Here is a 24,952-nt window from a genome sequence, read left to right on the forward strand (position 1 = left end):
TTCTGACTGATACGGGTATGAGAGAGGCTTTCCCGGCTCTACGTTACTCATTCAGGAATAGTTGAAAAGCAATTTGTGACGGCAGCTCTGGCGCCGCCGAAAGGGGAGTCAACATAGCCGAGGCGTTCCGGAGTTTGTCGAGCCTTATGTAAGGCCGGACCGGCAGCGGATTGCTACGGCCCACACTCCGCAAGTGCTGCCGCGGCTGGCACGGTCGCGGCTGTGCCAGCGACGGCTATGTACGGGTTCGGTCTGCCGCTCGGCGTACGTGTGAAACGTACCTCATTGCTTATCAGTAGATAAGATAGGCCTTAGTAAGCAAGCGCCTCTCCGGTGTCACTCGCTAAGTGGGCAGCGTGCAGTCTGCTGGTGGCTGCGGGAGCGCAGCGATGGACACCATACCGAGGACGAGGCGGGTCTCCAGCTACAGGGAGGAGCAGGAGGCAGTCATTCGCGCTGCTTCCATGCCTGTGCCTTGTAAGTTCTTAATGCTCTTAGTCACTACGTGTCACGGTGCATGTCGTCTCCCAGATGATATCACCCATTCTTGTTGAACAAAGATATGATGCGAGGCTGGTACAAAGTATGATACTATTCGCAAGCACGTAATTTTTGACTCTAGCAGTCCTCTCCTGAACTGCGACTTTTGCCCCTTATTGTTTAATGTTGACGTAATTTATCGGACGGTTACAATGGCGCAGTTATCTCTAGTGGTGCGCCGCATTGAGCTTGCCTGAAAAAGGAGGTCACATTGCAGAAAAGTTAAATTTATTGCCGTTTCATCTTGTGACTGCGCCTTCCCTCGATTTATGTGGGAAAACCGTGGTACTTTCGCTCGAAGGACTCCTAGTTCCTATCTCGTGTCGCTCAGAAGTGTCTAATCTCGCTAGCGGCAGATAAGTTGCATGCTACCAGCTTGATGTAATTTCACGTGATCTTGGTATCTGTTTTATCTTGAGATCGAGAGAGGTCTCTGAGATCGACAGCTCAATCTGCTTTCAGGTTGTAATGAAATTGAACTCACTTTCTCTGTAGAGCATAAAAAAGAAAATGATGCGCTCAGAGAGATTCGAAATATGCTATTCGTTGTTGCAGCCTTTAGTCGTTCTGTGCTATCGACTTCAGGCGTTCAGGGACAACGCCCACAAAGAGATAAGGATAACGATCGTGAGAGATTCGTTGGGGAAAGTTCACCCTAGTGGTAGCAAATTTGTCTTTCAGTATTTCAACCACTGTTCATAGTGTTCGGCTTACAGTTAACCAGCTGAAACTGTTAGTGTGGTCTTGCACTTTTACAGTTGCAGGGATGGACGTTGTTGACCTCGTATTACTTCATATTAGATAATATTTGCTCGTATATTACGCACTCTTCTCCTGTCCTTTTTCGCCACTGCAGTGCAGCTTGCAGGCACTTCCTGTCTACTGTACATGCTGTCATGTATCGTCTACATTGGCGGTATACGGTTAAAGACTTCGCCAATTGCATTCTGAAACCTTGTCTTACACCTCGAGTTAGTGATGGTCCAAAAATATTTCGAATGGTGTAATATGCTTTTTTGCTGTATCAGCTACTAATATGCTTATTTACAGCTTTTCTAATCGTTGAACAGTAAATATATGTTGTTTAAACAGCGTTCGTTACAGTCAAGCAGAGGAAATGAAAGTTTTGGGGTATGGGAGCATCAGAACTGCCCACAGACGGAAATAAAGGTTTTCAAACTTTCTAACGAATCAGTTTTGCTTGAAAATACTGTCTACAGCAGCGTCTTTCGAAACAGTGCTGTAAATTAATTTTAGAAAGATACCGCTCATGGCTTTTCTCAGGGCACCATTTGATCATTCACCTGGAGTGTATTTAAGAAAACCCTAAAAAGCAGTCAGTAGGAACTTCAAAATGAGACCAACCTATTCTAATACAACCTGCAAACATTTTTACTTCTGCGAATCACGAACAAATTAGTACTCGGAAGTATATAATTATCTTTCTGTAGGAGGGAGAAGGGGGGAATACAAGGGGAGATAAAGCGAGTTTTCGGGAGTATCTTATTCGTGGCGGTAGCATCATGATACAAATCCACCAAAAAATTGACTAATAAGTGACTGATTTTCCGTGATAATGGAAGCGTGGTGTCACCATAAACAAAACAGCCTGTGTGTGACGGAGAGTACGAAGTTATTTTAATCTGATTTTTGACATTTCTCTAAGGGTATTCTGCAAACTTGCAACACAAATTCATTGAAATATTCGTTTCAGAAGTCTAATGGACACGGTAAAACTAATTTATAATCTTACACAGATTCCCAAATATTAGGGATACGATTTAGGTACTTACCGTATCCTAGCCACTAAGGACCAATGCCTAACTCTTCTTGTGGTAAGCAGTTCACACAAAAAAATATCCTGTCGAAGAAATATGTGTGTCAGCGCAAGAGTATAAAGATCGACGAACTGAAAGAAAAATGTACCTGCAGTTTTGAAGTTACGTGTAAGTCTATGTATATCGTTTTATCTATTGTGCTGTAAACTATTTAGTTTATAGTAGATAAATCGATATACTCACACACTTACACGTACATAAAAATAGTGTGTATCATCGCTAGTACTACATTCGAGAAAACATCGTGGCTAAAGTAACATTTGGCAAAAAATATGCCGTCAGTCACCACCAAACTTTGAAGATCTATTGGCACATTACCGAGCAAGAAGACTCAGTCGTTAAGGCACTGGACTCATTCGGGAGGAGAAGGGTCCAGTCCCTGCTCGATCACACAGATTAAAGTTTCTGCGGTTTCCATAATTAAGGTGAATGCTGGGATAGTGTCCTTGAAAAGGACATGTCCGATTTTGTTCCTCGTCCTTATCCTATCCGCGCTTGTGTACATAGTCTAATGATGTCATCAAGCGAGGCTGAGCAGTAATTTGCTTCCTTTTTAATTTGTACAGCACTCGCTGTCCTAGGCATGTTAGAGATTTCGAACGACCTCCGTATATAAAACTACTTATTTAGTGTCTTTGCAATTCCATTAAAAATAAGCATATGTCGTAATCATGTATACGGTTGTAAACATCGCGCCCCGTACCAGATATGAACCGTGTGATATGGATGACTTTTGCCTGCAACAGTTTCAGTACTAACGCTCATTGTATATTGTATCATCGGATACAGTTTCTAACTACATTTCAAAGTCGCATTTTTATTTTATTTATTTTTCTGCTATTTCAATCCTCAACTCACAAAAATAATGTAACGTTATGTCGTTAGAGTCGTATTGGTGGTTCGTGATGTTTAACCGTTAACCCCATGGCCGAAGAACTTTACCGCTGTAAAGGATTCTAATCATCATGGCCCTTTTTTCAATTCTATGCTACCAGCTACTTTTCTTTGCAAACGTGACAATTTTTAGTACTGTAACAAAGTATTAAATGACACTGGAAGGAATGAAACGTATATGTTCAATATTACGTATTTTGTTTGTCTTCGAAAGTGTAATTTTGAGTAACAAATTAGGTCCAACTACATATTCTGGATTTATTTTATGTAGAGTCTAAACACATCTTCGTCTCGTCTTTCTCCTGAAATCACTGGCTTTGCACATCACTGTATCACCCGTTTGGAAACGCGTATATCGTATTCTTTCAACATCAGTCTGAAACCTTGCTGGGAAGAAGTGCTTCGAAATGAACGTAGGTTGAAATAAAACTTTTAGTTGGAAACAGCCAACAGAAATTGTAATTTATGTAGGTGTAGCTTGTGTGGGAGTAGTGCGAATCAGAATCTGCGCTGGCTGTAACCGAACACTGGGCGGCTCATCACACGCCCGTTGAGTCAGCCGCGTTGCTGCACGGGCCATGACCGGCTTACGTCAAGCATAATTTCCGTCCTGACTTCCCGTCTGCAACCCATTTAGCCTTTGCTAATTAGCCAATGAATCTGCAAATAACAGACAGACTTTTCTTTGTGAGACAGTTGGCCTGATTGTTCCAGAAGTCCCTTGCAAAACGATGTTATTAAGCATTCAAACAATAGCTTAACGCTCGTGTGATAAAGACTCAGTGTTAAGCGGTTTAGACTTCGTTACTCCTTCCTCAGACTTTGACAACATGTTTAATAAACACGTCGCTCACTGCGTTATTGCTAGTTCATTGTTAGACAGGTTCCGTAAGTGCAAGGTAGCATGAGGGAGCGTGTGATTTGTAGCACTTTTTGAGGGCTGTTAGCAATTCCCGCATAGGATTGGTTACAGTGTAGTAAGTACATTGCAGACCTACAAGGCCTTGTAACAAAGGAAATGAATACCTTCGTAATTAGGCTCAGCGCAACAGACAGGAAGCTATTAAAAAGGATCGTTAGTTCTTATAACAATATCACAGCCAAGAAAGTGAACTTTGAACCTTGTGCGCGTCTACAGACACTGGACCAACGGATACAGCCTATTGGGATCTAAAAAAAAAAAAAGTGGTATAGCTGCGCATTGCTCAACCTCACGTAAAGTACTTGGCAGGGAAAAGGTGATTTCATTGGGGCAAGGAGCATAAAATCCAAATAAAAACATGTGATGTTTTCACTGTCCTCTACTGCAGGACGTGTTTACGATTAAAGAGAAGCATAAAATCAGATTATCTTCTTTCGGCTTTTAAGGTGCTCATATGATGGTTTTAAGACGGTTCTATCGCTACGCAGAGAAGAAATAACTCTTCGTAGTAACGTCTATAACAACGTTGTAGGTGATAATGTTCATTAAGAGGCGCAGGTATTGTCTCCAGCAGGAAATTACATTTCAAAAGGTGCTAAATACCCCGTTTACGAAGTTGAGAGTGTCAACAGGTGTGATGAGCACGAAAAATAAACAATACATCTTTCCTGGCTTTTATGTTCGCCACATTTTAATATGGCGTCATGGTAATGTGGAATCAGGAACTATTATGGGTACGTTACCCTTCTGCCGGCCGCTGGTGGCCGAGCGGTTCTAGGCGCTTCAGTCTGGAACCGCGCGACCGCTACGGTCGCAGGTTCGAATCCTGCCTCGGGCATGGATGTGTGTGATGTCCTTAGGTTAGTTAGGTTTAAGTAGTTCTAAGTTCTAGGGGACTGTTGACCTGAGATGTTGAGTCCCATAGTGCTCAGCGCCATTTTTGAACCGTTGCCCTTCTCCAGCACGCCACTCGAGTACTAGAGCAATTAGTGAGAGAAGAATGGTATCAAAATCCGTTGATCTCTATTCATAATTTATTTACATCTATCCCGAGGAGGTGTTAGGTTGTTCTGGATGTCGTAAGTGGCTCTGTATCGAATTAAGGTCCGACATAACAATTACTGGACGTAGGGCAGCGCCACACCCATCACAGGCGTACTTGTTGCCCAGACGGTGCGCTGCACGCAAGTCATGAAAGTAGCGGTTATGAAAGACTATTCCTGTTATTTTAACCAGCGCATGGATAGCATTATCACAGTAAATTGAACTTCAATAAAACAGCAAACAGATTTATTCACACGCCTGGTTTCGCTGCGTTAAAACAGCATCTCCAAATGATACTACAAAGAAAGGAAACCATCCTTTTAATCTATATATACTTAAAAAATTAAGGACAGCCAATAATAACAAATCTAAATAGAAAGTACCTATAGTAGTGTGACATAAATTAGCACGTCCCCAACGTTCGTAGTCACAGAATCCAATCCCATGAAGATTGGAAGTAGTCAACAAATAATAACCGACAGAGCATTAGGGCGAATAGTGCAAGGAATGAGGCACTATAGCAAAAAGAAGCATGGTTAATGTAATAAATGTGATTAAAAGTATTACAAGCAGCGTAAAATAAGATACTGTGATAGAACGTCTGTCTGAGAATAGATGCATATGTAGGCCCAATAGCCAAATTAACTTCTTACGTCTCGATTTTTAGTCTTGCATAACGTTTTCCTTCTGGAGGTTTTTATCCGTGTAGTAATGGGGTTAATGGATTACGTTTCTTACACAGACGCTCTACTAGTGTATCTTATTTTATGCGTGTTGCATTACATTTTAATCATATTTATTACATTAACTACGGTTCTTTCCGCTGTAGTGTCTCATCCCCTGCACTATTCTTCGTATTGCTCTGCCAGCTATTTGCTGACTACTTCTCCTCTTCAGAGGGTTGAATCGTGTGACTACAAACTTTGGGAACGTCTTCGTCTGCTAATCTATGTGACATTGCTGTAAGTACTTTACATTTAGGTTTACTTTTATTGGGAGTCCTTAATTTTTTTATTATATATCTTGCAAGGATGCTTTCCTTCCTAAAGATGATGCTTTGACGCAGGGAAAGCGGTCGTATGAGTAAGTCATCAATTAACAGTTGTTCGGGGTTTTATTCACGTCCAATTTACCATGAATTTCAACGGCTGAAGCCCGCCCTTGTTACAAAGTTGTATACTGTAATAACGTTGAGCGCTGCTTTCACAAGGAAAGAAGAAACTATGTATGTGTGGTTTAGCCTTATCCGTCATTTAAATGTTGATTTCGTCTGTCTTATTTATCGGCATTCATTCCGTGATTTTGATTTTTTTCCCATCCAGTTTTAGTTTTAATACTATCGTGGTCTGAAGCCAGGCGATACGAGGCTAAAAGAGAAACAGAGAGAGGCGCTGGTGGGGGGGGTGTGCGCTAACTTAGCTTGCACGACGTGTCCTTGGAAGAGCGAGCCCGTTGGCAGTTACTCCTGGGGAAAATCGGCTCGTCCGCAGTTTCTCTGCCATAGTTACGAAGAAAGTCTACGGCACGCCTTAAGTTTGCGTACTAGGCATCACAAGACAAAATAAAGTTTTTTCTTTGTGAAACTGTATTTTGCGGGTAATTGTTATAACAAAACTTCATTGGAGCAGTCAGGAGATTTTAACGGAGGAGTTTAAGACATCAGTTGCTAAAACTCAACTTGTGTTTAGTAAATCACATATCGTATGCGCAGTTTGTCTTCTGTTCTACTTGTCCACTAACCTTAGCATGCTTTTTCAGTTTTTGGAGGCTGACTGTAAGCTGTGAGCGTTTCTTGTAGGAGTCTACGTTTGTACTCTTCAAGCTACCTCGTAGCGTGTGGTGGAAGGTCCATCGTACGCCACTACATCCCCCCCCCCCCCCACCCCCCCCCCCCCCCTCTACCTGGCACGCCGATCCGTTCAATTAAAGAAGAGTGAGCTGCAAGCATGGCTGCGGCAAGCCACGGTATAAGCTCGAATTACTCAGTCATTTCTTGAGATACTCGAATTAGTCGTATTTTATTAACACGTTTTCCACTTTAATCGGTAATGTGGCACCTTATTTTAATTCCTTTGGATTTGCAGGATGCATTTATAAGGTATTCGTTTTCCAGTAATTGTAATCTCTGTGTTGTTGGGAGCGGTACGTTACATTTGAACGTGTTTTGCCGCGATGGATTAATGAATCGTGTGAGGACAGTGGATGTGTGTTTACCGGCGCAGCCGCAGAATGCCGGGGTTCCCAGAAAGTGCGTGCAGGTTGGCGGGCGCGCCGAGCGAGTGAACCCATTCACCTTGGCCGAGTCTGGGGCCTGCCTTGGGTACTGCCGGCCACGGAGCGCCGTGCTTTTGCATTCTGCGCGCTCGGCCGCCTTCACAGCAAAAAGGCTCTGCCGCTGTCGTCAGCGGAAATGCTTCTCGCGAATCCCCAAGCTCGAAAGACGTTCCGTCCGGTGTTTCCGCGTGTGCAGGGAACCTGGCTTCCAGGGATGTTTCTCTTTGGAATTATTTATGGGATAACATACCGAAGCTGACCCTCTTGTCATTGTTTGCCCACTGTGCATGCCAGCGACTCTCGTAAGTATATCTGATCAGAATGAGGCGTCGCCGAAGTGAAAGCTACAGCTGTAGCACCGGTCTGGAAGCCGCGCCCAGGTACTAGCTGCCTGCCGTTGGAATTCTCGACTGCTGTGCCACCGTTTCAGATGTGTACTGTACCTTTATACGGCGTGACACGGCAAACTACTGCCAAGTTTTCTGGACGAACTCCTTCCTGTAAGCAGTATTTTCAGGCAAGAATTCTGCCATCTCCAATTATTTACTATCCACATGTGCAAGATGTTTTAATCATGAAGCTTGCCGGCTCAACTACACTGATGGGGAAAAAAATGCAACACTGAAAAATAATTAACTTAGAAAAATTTATTCCGGAAATTTCAATACTCTAAGTAACATATGTAAGTGATTAACGTTGCAAGATCAAAGTTAATGTAAGCGGGAGAAAAGCCATTGCGAATGTGAAATGTTGGTACATTAATAACCGCTGTAACGGTCAGAATGTTGAATGCAAGCACGCAACATTAATGTATTGTGTTTTACAGGCGTCGGATGTCAGTTTGTGGGATGGAGTTCCACGCCTGTTGCACTTGGTTGGTCAATAGAGGAACGGTTAATGCTATTTGTGAATAACATTGGAGTGGATGATGTATATGTTCGCGACTGGAGACATATCTGGTGATCGAACAGACCAAGGCAACATGTCGACACTCTGTAGAGCATGTTGGGTTACAACAGACGTATGTGGATGAGCGTTATCCAGTTGGAAAAAACCACAGGAGTGATGTTCATGAACGGCAGCCCAATAGTTCGATCACCAGATTGATGTGCAGATTTGCATTCATGGTGCTTGGGATAACCACGAGAGTGCTCCCGCTATGATACGAAATCGCACCCCATACCATAACTCCAGGAGTAAGTACAGTGTGTCCAGCATGCAAAAAGGTTGGTTGGAGGCCCTCAACTGGCGTTTCCTACCTACACGGCCATCACTGGCACAGAGGCAGAACCAACTTTCATCAGAAAACATAACAGACTTCCACGCTGTCCTTCTACTAGCTCTTGTCTAACACCACTGAATCGTAAACTGAGGTGGTTTGGGGTTAATGGAATGCACACACAGGGCGTCTGACCATGTGGCCGTCCGGAGACAGAGCTTCTTGCGCCCATATAATCTCTTGACCACCGCTGCCAGAAATCATGTTCAGTGGCTGCATTACTGCCAAGCCTTTCTGGAGTATTGCGGAAGGAACATTAAGCTTCTCGCAGCCCTGTTACGCGACCTCGTTCAAAACTCAGAGATGTTGATAATGGCGTCTTTGTCGTCTTAAAGGCATTCTTCACTTTCATCAACTCACCACGTCCAGTCTCAAAGGTAACTAACGCTCACGACTGTTACAACGTGTATTTAAAGCAAACTTGATTTGGATCCTTGTAGTGGCGCTACTAGCGCCACTCTTATGTGACTGGCGCCAAATTTGAATATACATCTTTCAGATGTAGAAACACGCCTACTAACTTTCGTTTATGTCGCACAGCTCCTTGGTGTTGCGGTTTTTTTCCGTCAGTGTAGAAGCCCAGGTGTCCTGAATCCTTGAAGTGCTTTTCTGTAATACCGTGAATCTGTTTCCTCAAACGATTATAAGCGCAACTTATTCGCAGGTATACTAACGTATTACGCATGTACTATAGAAGCAAATTAAGGTAAATTAGAGCATATACAGGTTCTGAGAGGGCAAAACACTTTTTCCACGCACAATCTGTGGATGTACGCCTAACACGAATACGGAAAATGATACTAGTGTCAAGTTCACATAGCATTTTTTTTTAGTATTATTGTGAATTATGCGGAGCTTATGGAGATTCTCATAGGCCACTGGTTTCTAGCCCTAAATAATGTAGCTCTACGCGTTCGGGACCCTTGGGATACACGGAGTATCCTTAGAGCGTGAGAAAGCACACCACTTTAAGTGATCGGTTTATCTTCACCGTTTTTAGAACTAGATAAAGATGCGCACCTTTTCATTACATAAAGTAGATCTCATAGTGTAAACAAGTGATTCCAAGATTCATTAGATACACTCGAAAAATATTCGAGAAGAATGTAACTTTCAGGTACAGATGATACTCAGATATGTGGATGTCATCTCCCAATTCCCCCTTCCCCTCAAGAAACAAATTACTAATACCACAGAAACTATGAGCTATGAGAGAGCCTCAAGACGACAAATCTATTTACGTTACCGTAGAATATTATAAAATCGTATTGAGTGATGTGTGTAAGATGCCCTTTTCCCCGAGGAAATTCTTGCAGAAACATTAATTCCCTCCCGATGGACAACGTGCTTATAACTTCGATTAAAATTATGGAACCACAGCAAAGTCTATCACATGAATCACAGCATTAGCTGCGTCCCCCTAGCTAGTACGTAATACCCACGCAGGCACTACAAATGAATTTGGTTCAAGTTCTCGTCTGTACCTAGCTAAATTCAACAAACTTGAAACATTTTATCGAAGACTCTAAACAGCATTTTTTATGCTGCTGTGACCTTAAGGTCTCACAGAAACATGATGTCAGTTACTTGAAGTTATTATAGGAGAACGATGGAAAACAGAAATCAGGTAGCCTAAGAGCGATTTCCTTTCTGCTCTCGCGAATATCAATTCAGTGTATTAAATCACAGAATTATTTCACTGGGTGTGTTAGTAAATTCACAATAGGTAGTAGTGAGTGAACGAGAAAAATGTTCGTCGTACAGAGAACAGTGGTGTTGGTAAGAAATAACAATTCTCTATCTGGATTGTACATCTTTCTATTCAGTGAATAGTAGAGGTTGTTATAAGACGAAACAAATGCGAAACAATAAGAAAATCAAGAAGGTGGAAGGAAGAGTGTTTTCACATTATAGAGGAAGTTCTATAGATCCAAATCATCAAGAACCAGTCAAAGAATTAATATTTTTTTAAAAAAACTACTGAACTTAAATCTGTCAGCGTCTCAGCCGGGCTATTTGTGTATGGGGAATAATAAATGACCTGAAAAATCATTTTAAATAGGTGAATACATTTATACAGTTAGTGAAGCACGTGGATACGTTAGAAAATTAGCAATTAGCTGCCTGTAAAATAATTAACATTAAGGAATAAAAGCAAAGATTCATTAATGTTGATCAGTTACAGAAGACCCACAAAGGTTTAAAGAGCAAAGATGGTCCAAAAATTCGTAACTCGCAAAACCGATATAGTATACGGCTGCCTAGTTACAGTAATTCAACTGGTAGTTTTCCTTGTAGGCTTTCGTGGCGCAATCGATAAGACGGCGTTCCTGTTATCCAAACGGCTCATCGTTATCATGTTTTGCACAATATTTCGACAGCTACCTTAATCGTCATCTTTAGGTACTGTGAGCGATCATCACTGTTTCGATTACAGTGCTTGAAGAAGACGATTCGCGAAATTCTCAAAACGGTATGCGAAACGTAGAATTGGTAAGCCACTGCTCACCCAGAAACTTCCGCAAACTCACATGTGATTTTTTTAAAAAGAAAATGAGTGGCCGTTCTAAAATATTAACATTATTATATCCGTGCAATTTTTTATTATGTCTATCAGACTTAAAAGAACAAATTGCGATTTTGAAACGCACAAATAACGTAAAATTTATGCAGTCGCTTATTATTGTGAGACTACAGATGCTTTGTACAGAGGCTAAATACGTACCAGAAAAGAAAGTTAAGCAAATGAACTTCACTTTTGCGATATTTCCAAACCAGGATACCCAAAAGAGAAACGTCTTTGTAAATACGTATCTCAAGGCTGAAGGTGAATGTTTTCTCTTGGGAGTGTAACCGTTCGGCTCGACTGATTTATGCTGGATAGCAGCGAAGTACACAGTTATGTTTCGTTATTTACATGCCATGAGAACTTCGTATAGTTCGCTGAAATATTCCTCAATTGAGCACATCTGAGTACAGAGATGGTTTCTTAAAATTGTTGGTTGACAATTCTTGAGGACCTCATTATGACGAGATTTTAAATGATGACCGTGCTATTCCTAAAAATTGCAGATGAAATAGTAGGCCCTCCCCCGCTTTTCCCCCACCTCCAGGGGAATCTTTCGTAAGTACGTGCGTGGCGAGCATGGAGCTCCAAGCTATTGCAGCACCTACTTCCTTTCTTGTGCAGCAATCTCTCATTTCCGGCTATTCTTACTGTGGTGTCACCGCCAGACACCACACTTGCTAGGTGGTAGCCTTTAAATCGGCCGCGGTCCGTTAGTATACGTCGGACCCGCGTGTCGCCACTGTCAGTGATTGCAGACAGAGCGCCGCCACACGGCAGGTCTAGAGAGACGTCATAGCACTCGCCCCAGTTGTACAGCCGACTTTGCTAGCGATGCTACACTGACAAATACGCTCTCATTTGCCGAGACGATAGTTAGCATAGCCTTCGGCTACGTCATTTGCTACGACCTAGCAAGGCGCCATTACCAGTTTATATTGAGATTATTATTGATGTATCAACAAGAGCGATGCACACCAGTTATGGATTAAAGTTAAGTATTACATCAACTACGTACTTTATTTGCTACTATTAGTTCCCTTAACTGTTCCAGACCTCGCGCCAGCCTGCGTGAGCTTAAACGCGTGCCTTTCGGCTACCGGTCATAGTGGATTGGCTGTCTGGACAGTCCACTACACTTACTTCTCTTACTCTTCACCCTGTGGTGTGGCAGTCTTCGACGTTGGACCGGATTTATCTCTAGGTTCTGCTTTCTTTCGTTTACACCGTCAGCTATTTCCTTTACATCACGTTTCGGCTGAAGTAATTTTTGGTTCCCTTTGGGTTTGACATCTTCAAAAACTTTTTTGTATTGTAGACCGACTGGAAAGAACCTCTTAAACAGCGCCTACTGACTTCAGTGCTGAAGATCCTCTGCGCACTGTAACTGCTTAGCTCCATATATATGCGATTAAAAGCCAACACGGTAGTCAAAGTAACTTGGTGGGGTTATGTACCTTTACGGTAAAGTCCACTGACAATATAGGGATTACACTTCTGTTTTCTAAGATACTAACACCCTACACATGCCAAGGAGTAGATGCCATCTTCTTAGGGCATCGAGACTCCCGGCATAGGCCGTTTTGCCAGACGACTTTTGGTGCGGCTCGGTGGCGCCCTCGGGAATAGCCCTTGATCGGCGTAGGTGGCATCAGACCGGAAGTTTCGCTCGTGAAACGTATCGAACTAAAACCTCGCAATGACCATACTGATCTGGCTGTTTCGACAGATTGGTAGCGATATTTCAAAGCTGACAGTTACAATCTAACTGGTTTCTCTACCCTGATTATACCATGGGAAGAGGGATAAAGGTTCTGTGCGCTTCAGTCCGGAACCGCGCTGCTGCGGCGGTCGCAGATTCGAATCCTGCCTCGGGCATGGATGTGTGTGATGACCTTAGGTTGGTTAGGTTTAAGTAGTTCTAAGTCTATTGGAATGATGACCTCAGATGTTAAGTCCCATAGTGCTTAGAGCCATTTGAACCATTTTTGAAGAGGGATAATCCAGGAGACTGGGAACGAGACAAGTTTTGAACACCTGTTGTATACTAGGACAATAGGGGTTACTTTTACAGCAACGAATCCATTATTTTTCGTAGAACAAATGGAAGATAAATCTGAAATGTGTGTGTATTGATTAAAACCTCCTCTGCTGTGCCATCTGAAGCATTTGAGACTTGTGGAAGAGTGGGTGACAGACCAGTGACTAATTCTCCTACAGAGAACTTATTCTACAGACAAATGAAGAGCTACGGGCTAATCTAACACGGCGAGACGTAAATTTTGTCCTACGGGTACAAAAAGTTCCAAAAGATAACTGAGTAGATACGGACGCTTCTATCTTAGCTTTTGAAGGACATGTGCTTCCGGAAAAAGTTGAAGCTACAGTGTGCACATGTGACGTGAAACCTTACGTCCCACCGTCCAAGCAATGTTTTCGATGCTTACGTTTAGGACTCTTGTCATTCTGCAGCACCCAAAATGAGTAAACTGTGGGAGATCGTTTCATAAAGGTCATTGTTGCGAACAACCGCCTTCCTATGTAAACTGTATGAAACACCATTCCCCACGTTCATCAGTTTGCCCAGTATTTAAAAAAAGAAAAGAAAATACAAGAATATCAAACAGTGGACCGTCTGTCATATCTGCAGGCAAGGAAAAAATATGAAAACACACATACAATCGACATGACGACCAATTATGCCAAAGTTGCGGCTAGCACCTCACCTACCTCAACTTTTCCAAAACCAGATCTATCACCCTCTATAAACCAAGAACATACAACCAAAACGAAAAATTATGTGCAAGCGAGGTCGCCACCCCTCTTGGATCCGTCTTAGAGCCAGCAGGAACCTCCCAAAGGATACAGCAGGAGACAGCACAAGAGAGAACGATTGACACTACAGCTTATTCCTGCCAAAATATCACAAATGTTCAGTCAGCTAATAGTAGTTAAAAGAGACTAAGCCAGTGGGCCCAATAAATATCCTGTCGTCTTCTTACCAAGACCTACAATCGCAAAAATTACACGGAGGAAAACAGAAAAAGAGAAAAATAAGGAAAAGACAGGAAATGAGCAAAGCAAAGAACTAATTCGTCGGTTCTGACGGAACCTGAAATCTCCTTGACAGCACAATTCTATGGATACTACGCCGACCACACAGGAGCGATTGGAACACCCTGCAGATCAACACAAGTGACCTTCGTCTTCGGTGACCACGCCGATCCCTTTGAGTGAATTTACAGTGGAACTGTAATGTCAACTGTCTCCACATGGAAGAAATTTGACAGTTAATCATAATATATCCCACAGTAGGTGTAGCAATACAAGAATCAAAGTTTGTGGGAAGATCATCCGCCTGCTCCTAGATTATATAACGTATATGGCAAAAATAGGATGAATATCAAACGAGCATGTGAAGGTGTTTGCACACTAGTCAAATCAAACACCTTCAGTTAACAAGTACCTATGTACACTACACCCAAGCAAAAGCATTAGGGTACAATTGAGCATGAAAACCTGTAATATGTACGTTCCCCCTGACTGAGATATTACCATGAGAAAAATGAGAGACTTTAATGCCCACAATCACATGGGGCATCGGAGGGAGCTACTACTAGAGGGATTATTCTTAGACTTTAAACTCTGCTTAATAAATCAGGGAGCCCAAACACGTTTCAGCAGTGGCTTCTGTGGCTCACATTCTCGAAGCTATGATCCAATGAACCGTTGATGACGACCTTTACGATAGTAACCATAGCTCGATTATTGTATCAGTCCCAAATTTACACCAAACTGATTGATTACGACATTGGTCATTGCGAAGAGTCTGTTGGAATGCTTTCACCGCTAAAGCGCAAGTCACAATAAATACAGAAAAGAGTATCGACGAAGTAGTACAAGACTCAATAGAAACGACTATCCAAGCTGCAAACACTAAGATATCATTCTATTCAGTTCCTAGACGGAAACCTGTTCCATGGTGGTGCAGATAGAGTGCAGATCTCATCAGATAAGGATGGAGGGCTCGACAAAGACATAGACGCCACCCTCCAACAGAAAACTAGATTGTATTCAGAAGATCAAAGGGAAAAGCACGTTACTTATTCAAACAGAAGAAGAATGTTGAGATAGATATGTTTCTTCAGTGGCAGTACATAACCAAGCTTCACTAGTGTAGTCCAAATTATGGCGGATTAGTGGATTTCAAGCCCCTAATAGAATCTAAGGAGTCGCTGACTAAGGGAAAATAAACACCAATTCCTCTGATTTTCTGCAGTATATTATGCAGAAATGTTGACATCTAAAGATTGCCATCCAGCTTTCGCGCAACATCGCCCTTTAACAGAACGTAATAGCCTATCTTGTATCTCAACAATCTATGTGAAAATATTAAAAACTCTCTTCTAAAAAAATTTAACAAGATTCGGCAAGGCGGTGAATTTTCGTCGCATTGGAGAGAGTGTATTTAATGCCTATTATACTGAAACCAGGATTAGACCCAGAAAATAGAAATTTCTGCAGACTGATCAGCTTAACAAGCAAAATATTATAAAGGATGTTACTGCCCGGCTTTGTAGGTGTTTGAAGTATAGAAATTTCCTTTGCCAATTCCATTGCATATTCCCAAGAACTCGAACTACTATTGATCATCTCGTACGGTTGGAGTTTGCGACTAGAGACCTTTGTACGCCACCGACATTTGATCGCATTATTTTTTGATTTACACAATTACACAAGGCATATGATACAACGTGGCGGCGTCACAGTTTATCAGCATCGTACGAGTGGGGATTTTCGAGGAAATTTACCTGTTTCTATCCAAATTATTTTATCACTTTAACTGTTTAGACCCTTAGTAACGAATACGTGAAGGAAAATGGCGTCCCGCAGGGATCAGCTTTAAGTACCACCGTTAATGCAATTGAAATAAATGGCATAGTAGACGCGGTGCGATGTACAGTTACATCAGCATTATATGTCGATGATCTTAATGATACAGCAGAACGCCAACTACAGACAGCTATATAGCAGACACAAAAATGGGCTCAAAGCCATGGGTACCTTTTTCACACCAACTCAGTTACACGTCATGCACTACTGTAGAATACGGTCTGCCCTTCCTCATCCAGAGTTATACCTTGAAACTCAGCTGCTGGAAATAATAGCCCAGCACCGTTTTGTAGAACTTCTTTTTGACCATAAACTAACGTGGTTGCCACATATACGACAATTCAGGACTTAGCTGTCCTCGGAAACAGTTCCTGGGGTGCAAATCGAACTGTTTTGTTAACATTGTATAAAACGCTCATTTTATCCCTTTTGGATTGTGGGAACATTGTCTATTGGTCAAGAGCACTCTCCATACTAGAAATATTAGATCTTGTCCACCCACAATTCGTATGGCAACTGGAGCTCTCCGAACGAGCCGATAGCCTTGTTGCAGAAGCAGGAATATCACCACCGAAAATACGAGACCAAAAAAATTATTTAACTAAGAAATATCGATTAATCAAATGCCAAACCATCCCCGTCATCCCATTTTATTCCGCAATCCAGCTTACTCATGAACCGTCTTCGAATAGAATGACCAGCAACAGTACTACTGGAAGACCTCCGACGAGAACTTCAACTTCCTCTAGTTACGTGTACGCAATACTTTCACTTGATGATGCCTCCACCGCATCTTCCCCAACCAGCAGTATGGCTAGACCTACAGTGTGCAATTTATTCAGTCATCCAAGAGTCGATTATGCATACCTACTCAACCAGTTCGAGAACAACGTTGTCTGCCAACAGAATGCGGTATTTATATTGCAGAGTTAATAGAAACCCATAGAGCATTATAAACCATAATGACTTTCCCTCGACAGAATTTCATTATACGCAGCGACTCCTGAGTGATTTGCAAACAATAGACAAATGCTATCCAAAACATCAATTGGTTGCTGCCATACATGATCAACTGTATGCCTTCCACAATACACGGATATCCATGGTTTTTCTCTAGACAAAGTCGCTTGAGCATTCTAGGTAGTGAGCTGGCTGACAAGCTAGCCAGAGAAGCAAAGGGAATGGAAATACTAGATGTTCCAAGTGCTGACTTAAGGACACACGTTCGATGCTACATTGTGAAGAAATGGGAAGACAAATGCCAAGATACAGGGTGGAGGCAAATAAAAGTGGTCCGGACGAATGGATAGATTGGACGTGAATGTATGCGTATAACATCTCGTGACGCGCACACCACGTGTACGCCGGTTCAGAGCGTAGCGCGGGCTGTGTCAGTATGGGTGGAACATTGCAAAGGGGATGATGCTACACACAGTGGAGCAGTGGGTATTCGTTGTAGAAAGTTGCGTGGCAACAACATCGTGGAAACGATGTGGTCAGTTCTTTGCTGAGAGTTTAATGGTGTCAAAGTGCCAGTAAAGAATGCCATGCAGCGCTTAGTCCGAAAATTGCGTCAGACAATCTTTTTTGAACAAGTCAAAATACATTCCAAAACGTGCCCACACGTCAGAAAATTTTGCTGCAGTACACCAGAAAATGCTTCAGAGTCCTACCAAATCAACCCGATACGTGTCCTAAGATACCGGCATATCACGTCGATCACGCGGACGAATACTCCACCTGGACCTGCACGTGCGTCCCTACCGATGCCTGTTGTTCATGCATTAAAATCAACAGATGCTCCTTAGCGCCTACAGTTTTGTGAGTCGCTGTTCAGATAATAATGAATGGCTTGGACATGGACCTATTTATGTCTGTGATGAAGCCTGGTTTCACCTGAGTGGTTATATTAACTCTCAGAATCACAGGTTCTGGGCAGCGGAGAATCCTCATAACTTCTGCAGAACACCAGTGCATGATGAGAAGGTTGGGTTTTGGTGTGCAGTGTCCGCACGCCGCATTATTGGTCCCATCTTCTTTCATCAACCGCTGTGTTCGTCGCGTTACACTGCCAACATTTAGAAACCATTTGTGGCAACATTAACGGAGGAGGCAAGGACCTGCATTGACTTCCAACAGGATGGAACAAGTGCCCATACAGTCGGCCGAACCTTGGAGCACATTTACACAATCTTCACGCCTGACAGTTGTTAGCACAGGTCAGTCTGGTCGTGGTCGTAGCTGGCCACCCAGGTCATCTGATCTGCCAGTGTGCGATTACTTTGTGTAAGGAGCCCTCAAGTCTTAGGTGTATCGCAAAAACTCTCACAGTCTTCAAGAGCCGCAGTGCAACATTTCGGATGAGATTGCAGCAATTCCAGCAGTCCAGCTTCGATCCGCCTTCCAGCAACTTGCTGGCGAGGGCCCATACGTGCCAAGGAGATGAATGGTGGTTACTTTCCGCATCTACTGTAGTCAGGTTAGGACTGTATTTCCTTTCCTCTGCTGTGTTTCTTTGTACCCTGTAACTCTGTTCTCCTGGCCACTTCCGTTTGCCCTACCCTGCAGTACACACTCTAATAAACTACTGATCATCAAACACTACACCAAGAAATGGCAGACTTCGCTACTAAGCTCAAGAAGGGAAGGCATTGCCTTGTGCCGTCTCAGAATTGGAAATATCAAAATAACTTACAAATTTCTACTGCGACAAAAAGAACCCCCGCGGTGCTTCTATGGAGAAATATTAACGGTTCATCACATCCTCGAAGATAGTGCGATTCCACAAAATCTGCGAAGTCAGATTAACCTAGAACACCACCTATCAGAGATTCTGGCGCATTGTGAAACAGTTACAAGCCATCTGCTACACGTCCTGCAAAGGAGTAGATACTGCAACAAGATTCAGAAGCTAACTACGTTACATGTCGGCTTAGTGGGGGGGGGGGGGGGGGGGGGTCGTGGATGGGAGCGTGGGTCGATACCCTCCCATTTAGTCCCGAGGCATCACATCTCAACCTGCCATGGACAACCAAAAACTGTTTATCTATCTCTGAATGTAAGAGCTAACTACAAATAGTAGGTTGCCATTTAAACTTTTGCACATTTTGGATAGTTGAATTTTAGTAGGCTAGTTACTCATTCATGTGCCTAGGACAAAACTATCATGTTTTATTATTATTATTAAACAAAAAGGGGGACAAAAAAGAGCTCGTATCTGTTTCTTCGGACGTTAAAAGAGGATCGAGGCATTAATAACAACGAAGTTGAGCCTCTTTAAATTTACAATCTTCATCATTACATTAAGAACGCCAGTGGTAACGGACCAGGACTGCAGTAATTAAAACAAAATCTCATTTCAGGTATTGAGGTAGACTTCTGGCTGAACGATTAGCTTTTAATTATATCCTTGAACACAATGGTATCTGTTGAGAATGCCGTGATTCTCACAGTGACACTCTAGGCACGTAGTGTGAAACACAGAGCTACTTAGTAGTGCAACTGTAACACTTAGAATATTAAACGAAAACAGAGCACTTACTGTAGGAACGCAGTATACTCTTTTGGAAAAAGATAACATCCATATCCACCTTCGAAGAGAGAGAGTGTGAAATTAGTAAACTGTTACTGAATAATCCATTCAGTCGTTTTATTGATGGTATTTAATTCACATGATCGATTTCGAAAGTATACAGTCTTGTCTTCAGACATGCTATAAACAAAACATACGACATAAAGAATATAAACTCAATACAACGCACCAACATAAAAGAATATCACCGCGTGTATGTGTGGAGAAACTGCAATGGGTAATATTTTGCTCACACACGTCTGGAGATGAAACTGTATAGTTCAAAAATCGCTTATGTGAGCTATATACTATTAATAAAACAGAGGAATGGATTATACAGTAACAGTATATTGATGAAATAAAACTGTATGCCGGCCGCGGTGGTCTAGCGGTTAAGGCGCTCAGTCCGGAACCGCGCGACTGCTACGGTCGCAGGTTCGAATCCTGCCTCGGGCATGGATGTGTGTGATGTCCTTAGGTTGGTTAGGTTTAAGTAGTTCTAAGTTCTAGGGGACTGATGACCACAGATGTTAAGTCCAATAGTGCTCAGAGCCATTTGAAGCCAAAACTGTATGCCCGTAGCGTTCCATCTGTAAAGATGAATGACACAGGGTGGGAGGTGATTAAAAGTAAAGATATCCATACGTAGAGATTACGTATATAAGTTGACATATCAACACACAGTGACTTCCTAACCAACTGTTTTTTGCACTTAAGGACCGTTAAGTAAGTTAATAAAATGTAAATACGGAGTAATATATAAAGAAAAATAAATACACCCAGGGATTCACAGACAAGCTGTGTCGAAACGGCCGCAAGATTCTAGCATTGATTTTAATTTAAAAAGTTCTTAAAACTTCTGCAATATGTACTTTTTCCGAAAAGACTTAGTTTCTCAGGACTAGGCTTGGTAAACTGTTTCTTTCTTTAAGATAAGTTTATTTAGGATACGTTAATCAATCACTCATATTCACTTAATCAACTGGGCGTTAAAATTTAACCAAAACAGGAAAAAAGTGACATCTCGGTCATAAGAAACCACTTCTATGCTCTTCTGGCTAATGCAGTCTGTTCTTGCTGTCTTGAGAGGGACCCTCCATAAAAAGTGGAATAAACTAGCTTATGTTAGCTTCATACTCAATGGTTCTGTGTTACGTCAAGAGAAGAGAGCGATTCAGAAGAATGAAATCTATTGTTCTCTGCAACATGGTCTCAACGCAACATGAATAGTGGTAATTTAAAAAGCTTCTCTTACCCCTTGTAAGTGAAGCCTCCTCCCTCTCCTCTCCCTCCTCCCCCCACCCTCCTAAAAGGAAATTACCCTCTACACTAGCTACTGCATGGATCTATAACTCATTAAAAAAATCTTCAATTGTCTTATGGCAGCTTGACACATTCGTCGTATGACTCCTGAAGAAGCTCTGTACTTGCTGAAAACCATCGTTCTTCAGCCGAGTCCTTACATCTGCATCTATCTATATCTATACCCCGCAAGCTACTTTGTTGACCATTGTTTGACCGCTAATGTCGCTTCCTCTTGTGCGTCTTTCCAAGTGTGCATTCGACTCTGACTTCATTGTTATGACCGCATCGAACAGTGCAGGTTGAGCAGCTCTTGGAACGAGAGGATATTCGGTGAATGGACTTGCCTGCCCTTTCCCTCGACTTACATCCCATCAGTCACGTGTGGGATGCGATGGAGAGGCGTAATGCAGCACGTTCACATGTACCAACGACCATGCAGCAGCTATCAGCCGCGCTTGTGGACTTGTGGAGGAATGGGACGCCCTCCCACAAGAACTCCTTACTATCCCGTTTTAGAGGATATATTGCCGTCTGTGCTGATCACACACCCAATTAATAACCGTGTCCCGTCGTTTGTAATGTCCAGGGTATCACCATAAATAGCTATGACTTTAGTGTAATTATTGTCTTTGAATAAAATTGTCATTCCTGTTCGCCTTATTGCTTATTACCTTCTGTACTATACTGCAGCAGTTCTTTTTATGTATTGTGCAAATTTCATCAGGCTATGGTACATTTCAGTATCACATCATTCGAAAGTTGCTTTCGACTTTGAGTTCTAGAGACCAGTGTACTTTCAGCGCGATGCTATCGAACACAATGCGGGTCATCAACCTACCAGCTGCCGGTTGGTCGAGGAGGTACGCATCTCACTATTATATTCTAAAACGAGCCATCAGCGCTGCGTGTCTCGCAGAGATTCGCGATGTGATTGCTACTGATCATGTTGTTATCTTCAATGAGGCCACCGCAGGTAAACGTTGTTACTGTAGACTGGATTTCCATTTGTCGTTAGGAGTGTCGCCTTGTCTTAAACGCACCATAAATATGAGCTACTGTGTGTGACCAGGTGAAAAGAAAAAGGAAGTCTGAGGACGTTGGACTTAAGCGTGAAATTAAATAAACAAACAAAGTTGCATGGCATATCTACCGCGAGTGTCTGATTCTGTCGCCTAATTCGGACCATTTTCTTTCTTTGTGCTTGTTTGTACATTTTCTTTGTGCTTGTTTGTACATTTTCTTTGCAAGTTGTGAGAACTGTGCCGTAAGAATAAGTGCTGAGTGTAGGAGACTTTAATTGCATGCAAAGTCGCTACTTAACTGCCATTAGGGGTCAGTTGTTCAGTGAACTGTGTATCATGTGAGGTGAAAGGGCAGTATAAACATAACTGCGCGCTGTGTCGGTGACAATTTCAATTCGTTGGAATGGTTAAGGACATTTGATGCATTTCTGAGAAAAAGAATGTTAAGATGCTCTTGTCTACCGTCGAAGAACAGTGATGAATTTGAGAGACCCTTGTCTTGTGGAGTCGAGTGAAGAGATCTCATGAAATTCAAACTGTTCTCCAGGATCCCTGCCATATAGCCCGGTGCAGTCGAAGTGAGAGTATCACACAGACATACTCCTCCATTGAATAGGAATATTTTGAAGATAGTTTGCGTTGTCTGTACGGAAAGCTGGTCTTGATACCTTGACAAGTAGCACTGAAGATTGACTTGAATTAGACTTACTGCTATCTAGCCCTGACAGTGCTGAACACCAAGGACAAAGCTCAAATACATCGTACAGTACGCTTCAGACTGATATATGCCGAGCAAAGATGTGAGGGAAGGGAAAGACCAGCCGTGGTTTGACAACCGTGTTAAAAACCTGCTACGAAAGCAGACAAGAGCTAAACTGCTAATTTAAACGCATCCTAAGCCTCACAGACAACCAAAATTGAACAAACCCAAAATTAGCATAAGCCTCACAGACAAACAGAAACTGAACAAACCCAAAATTAGGGCAAGTACAGCACTGCTTGAAACGTTCAACGAATTCGAAAGTAAAATTCTATCTACCTACTTGACAGAAAATCCGAAGAAGTTTTGGTCTTACGTTAATCAGTAAATGGTTCGAAGTCTTCTGTCCAGACACTCTGTGACCATAACGGCATCGAAACAGAGAATAAAAGGGAGGAGATCGAACTATTAAACGTCATTTTCCAAAACTGTTTCACTGAGGGAGATCACACTTTAGTCCCTCCATTAAGTCGTCGCACGAATGTCAGAATAACAGATACCGAAATACGTGTCTAAGTGGGATAGAAAAGCAATTGAAATAGCTCAACAGAGGAAAGGCCATTGAACCTGACAGGATACCAGTACGATTGTACATAGAGTATGTGAACGAATATGCCACTCTTCTAGCAGCTGTGTACCGTTGATCTTTGAAGGAGCGAAGTGTTTTTGGTGGTTGGGAAAAAAAACGCAGGTCATAACCGTTTTTAAGAAGGGTTGTCGAACAGACGCAAAAACCTTCAGGGCTATGTATCTGACATCGGTATGTCGTGTAATTTTGGAATATGTTTTATGATAGCGTATTGTGACATTTCTGGAGACCTTAAATCTCTGTAGGAATCAACATGGGTCCGAAAACAACGATCGTGTGAAACCCAGTTCGCTCCGTTCGTCCACGAGGCCCAGAGAGCAGTAGAGACTGGCGCCCAGGTAAATGCCGGGTTGCTTGTCATCTGGAAGTCGCCCGATACGGTTTCGCACTGTTGCATAAGGAACAAAATAACAGCGTACGAAATATCAGACCAGCTGTGTGATTGTATTGAATAGTTGCTAACACGTAGAACAAAGCATGCCAGTCTCCACAAAGATAAATCTTCAGATGTAGCTTCGGGCATACCCCAAGGGAGTGGTTACAGGACCATTAGTTTCCACAATATACAGGGCGAATCAGGAGGAAAGATAAATGCTTTGAGGGGTGATAGTATTAGTGATTCTGAACAAAAAAGTCCATATGGACGTATGCCCTATTCCGAATTGTTTCCGAGATAGAACACATTTAATATGACTTTTGTACGTTTTTCTTGTATCTCAAAAACCGCACCCTCCAGCGAAAACGTGTCGCAGTACAAAATTAAACTATATTAAATTTTCCTACAGAAAAGGTCCTATTCTTTTTTTCTCTAGACCTAACGGTTTGTGCGAAGAGAGCGTGAGAATGTTGAAATACTCGCTCGACGCGCATGCGCTGTAGCTTACGTAGTTTTTGAATGTCAATTTGAGGTAGCATATTGAGGTAGCAAGTTGAGACGAACAGTTCGATATGGGATACTTGTGGTCTATCAAGTCGGGAAACTACCTCAAATTGTCCTACAAAAACTACGTAAGCTACAACGCATTCGCGTCGAGCGAGGTTTTGAACATTCTCGCGCTCTCTTCGCACAAACCATCAGTTCAGGAGAAAAAATTAATAGGACCTTCTTTGTAGGAAATTTAATAGTGTTTAATTTTGTACTGCAACACGTTTTCGCTGGAGGGTGCGGTTTTCGAGTTATTCAAGAAAAACGTATAAAAGTGATATTAAATGTGTTCTATTTCGGAAACCATTCGGAATAGGGCTTACGTCCATATGAAGTTTTTCGTTCAGAGTCACTAATACTATCACCCTTCAAAGCATGTACCTTTTCTCCTGACTCACCCTGTATATAAATAATCTAGTGGGTAACGCCGGAAGTTCCATGAGGGTTTCCGCTGGTGATGCCGTTGCATACAGAGAAAATTGTAGCGAAATGAAAGAAGAACTGCATAGGATAGACACTTGGTTCAGGGA

At 42.4% G+C, this 24,952-nt stretch overlaps 1 protein-coding gene across 1 annotated transcript in view; it reads left to right on the forward strand.

The window, feature by feature from the left end:
* Window positions 1–361: 361 nt before the first annotated feature.
* The window catches only part of LOC124556669 (spectrin beta chain, non-erythrocytic 1), a 309,565-nt gene continuing 284,974 nt past the window's right edge, over window positions 362–24,952 (forward strand). Inside the window, exon 1 of the mRNA XM_047130637.1 lies at window positions 362–477. Coding sequence (XP_046986593.1) covers window positions 390–477 — 88 coding nt within the window. The 5' untranslated portion in view covers window positions 362–389. The remainder of the gene's footprint in view (window positions 478–24,952) is intronic.

The sequence above is a fragment of the Schistocerca americana genome, chromosome X (assembly GCF_021461395.2).
Source record: "Schistocerca americana isolate TAMUIC-IGC-003095 chromosome X, iqSchAmer2.1, whole genome shotgun sequence".
Classification (NCBI taxonomy): domain Eukaryota; kingdom Metazoa; phylum Arthropoda; class Insecta; order Orthoptera; family Acrididae; genus Schistocerca; species Schistocerca americana.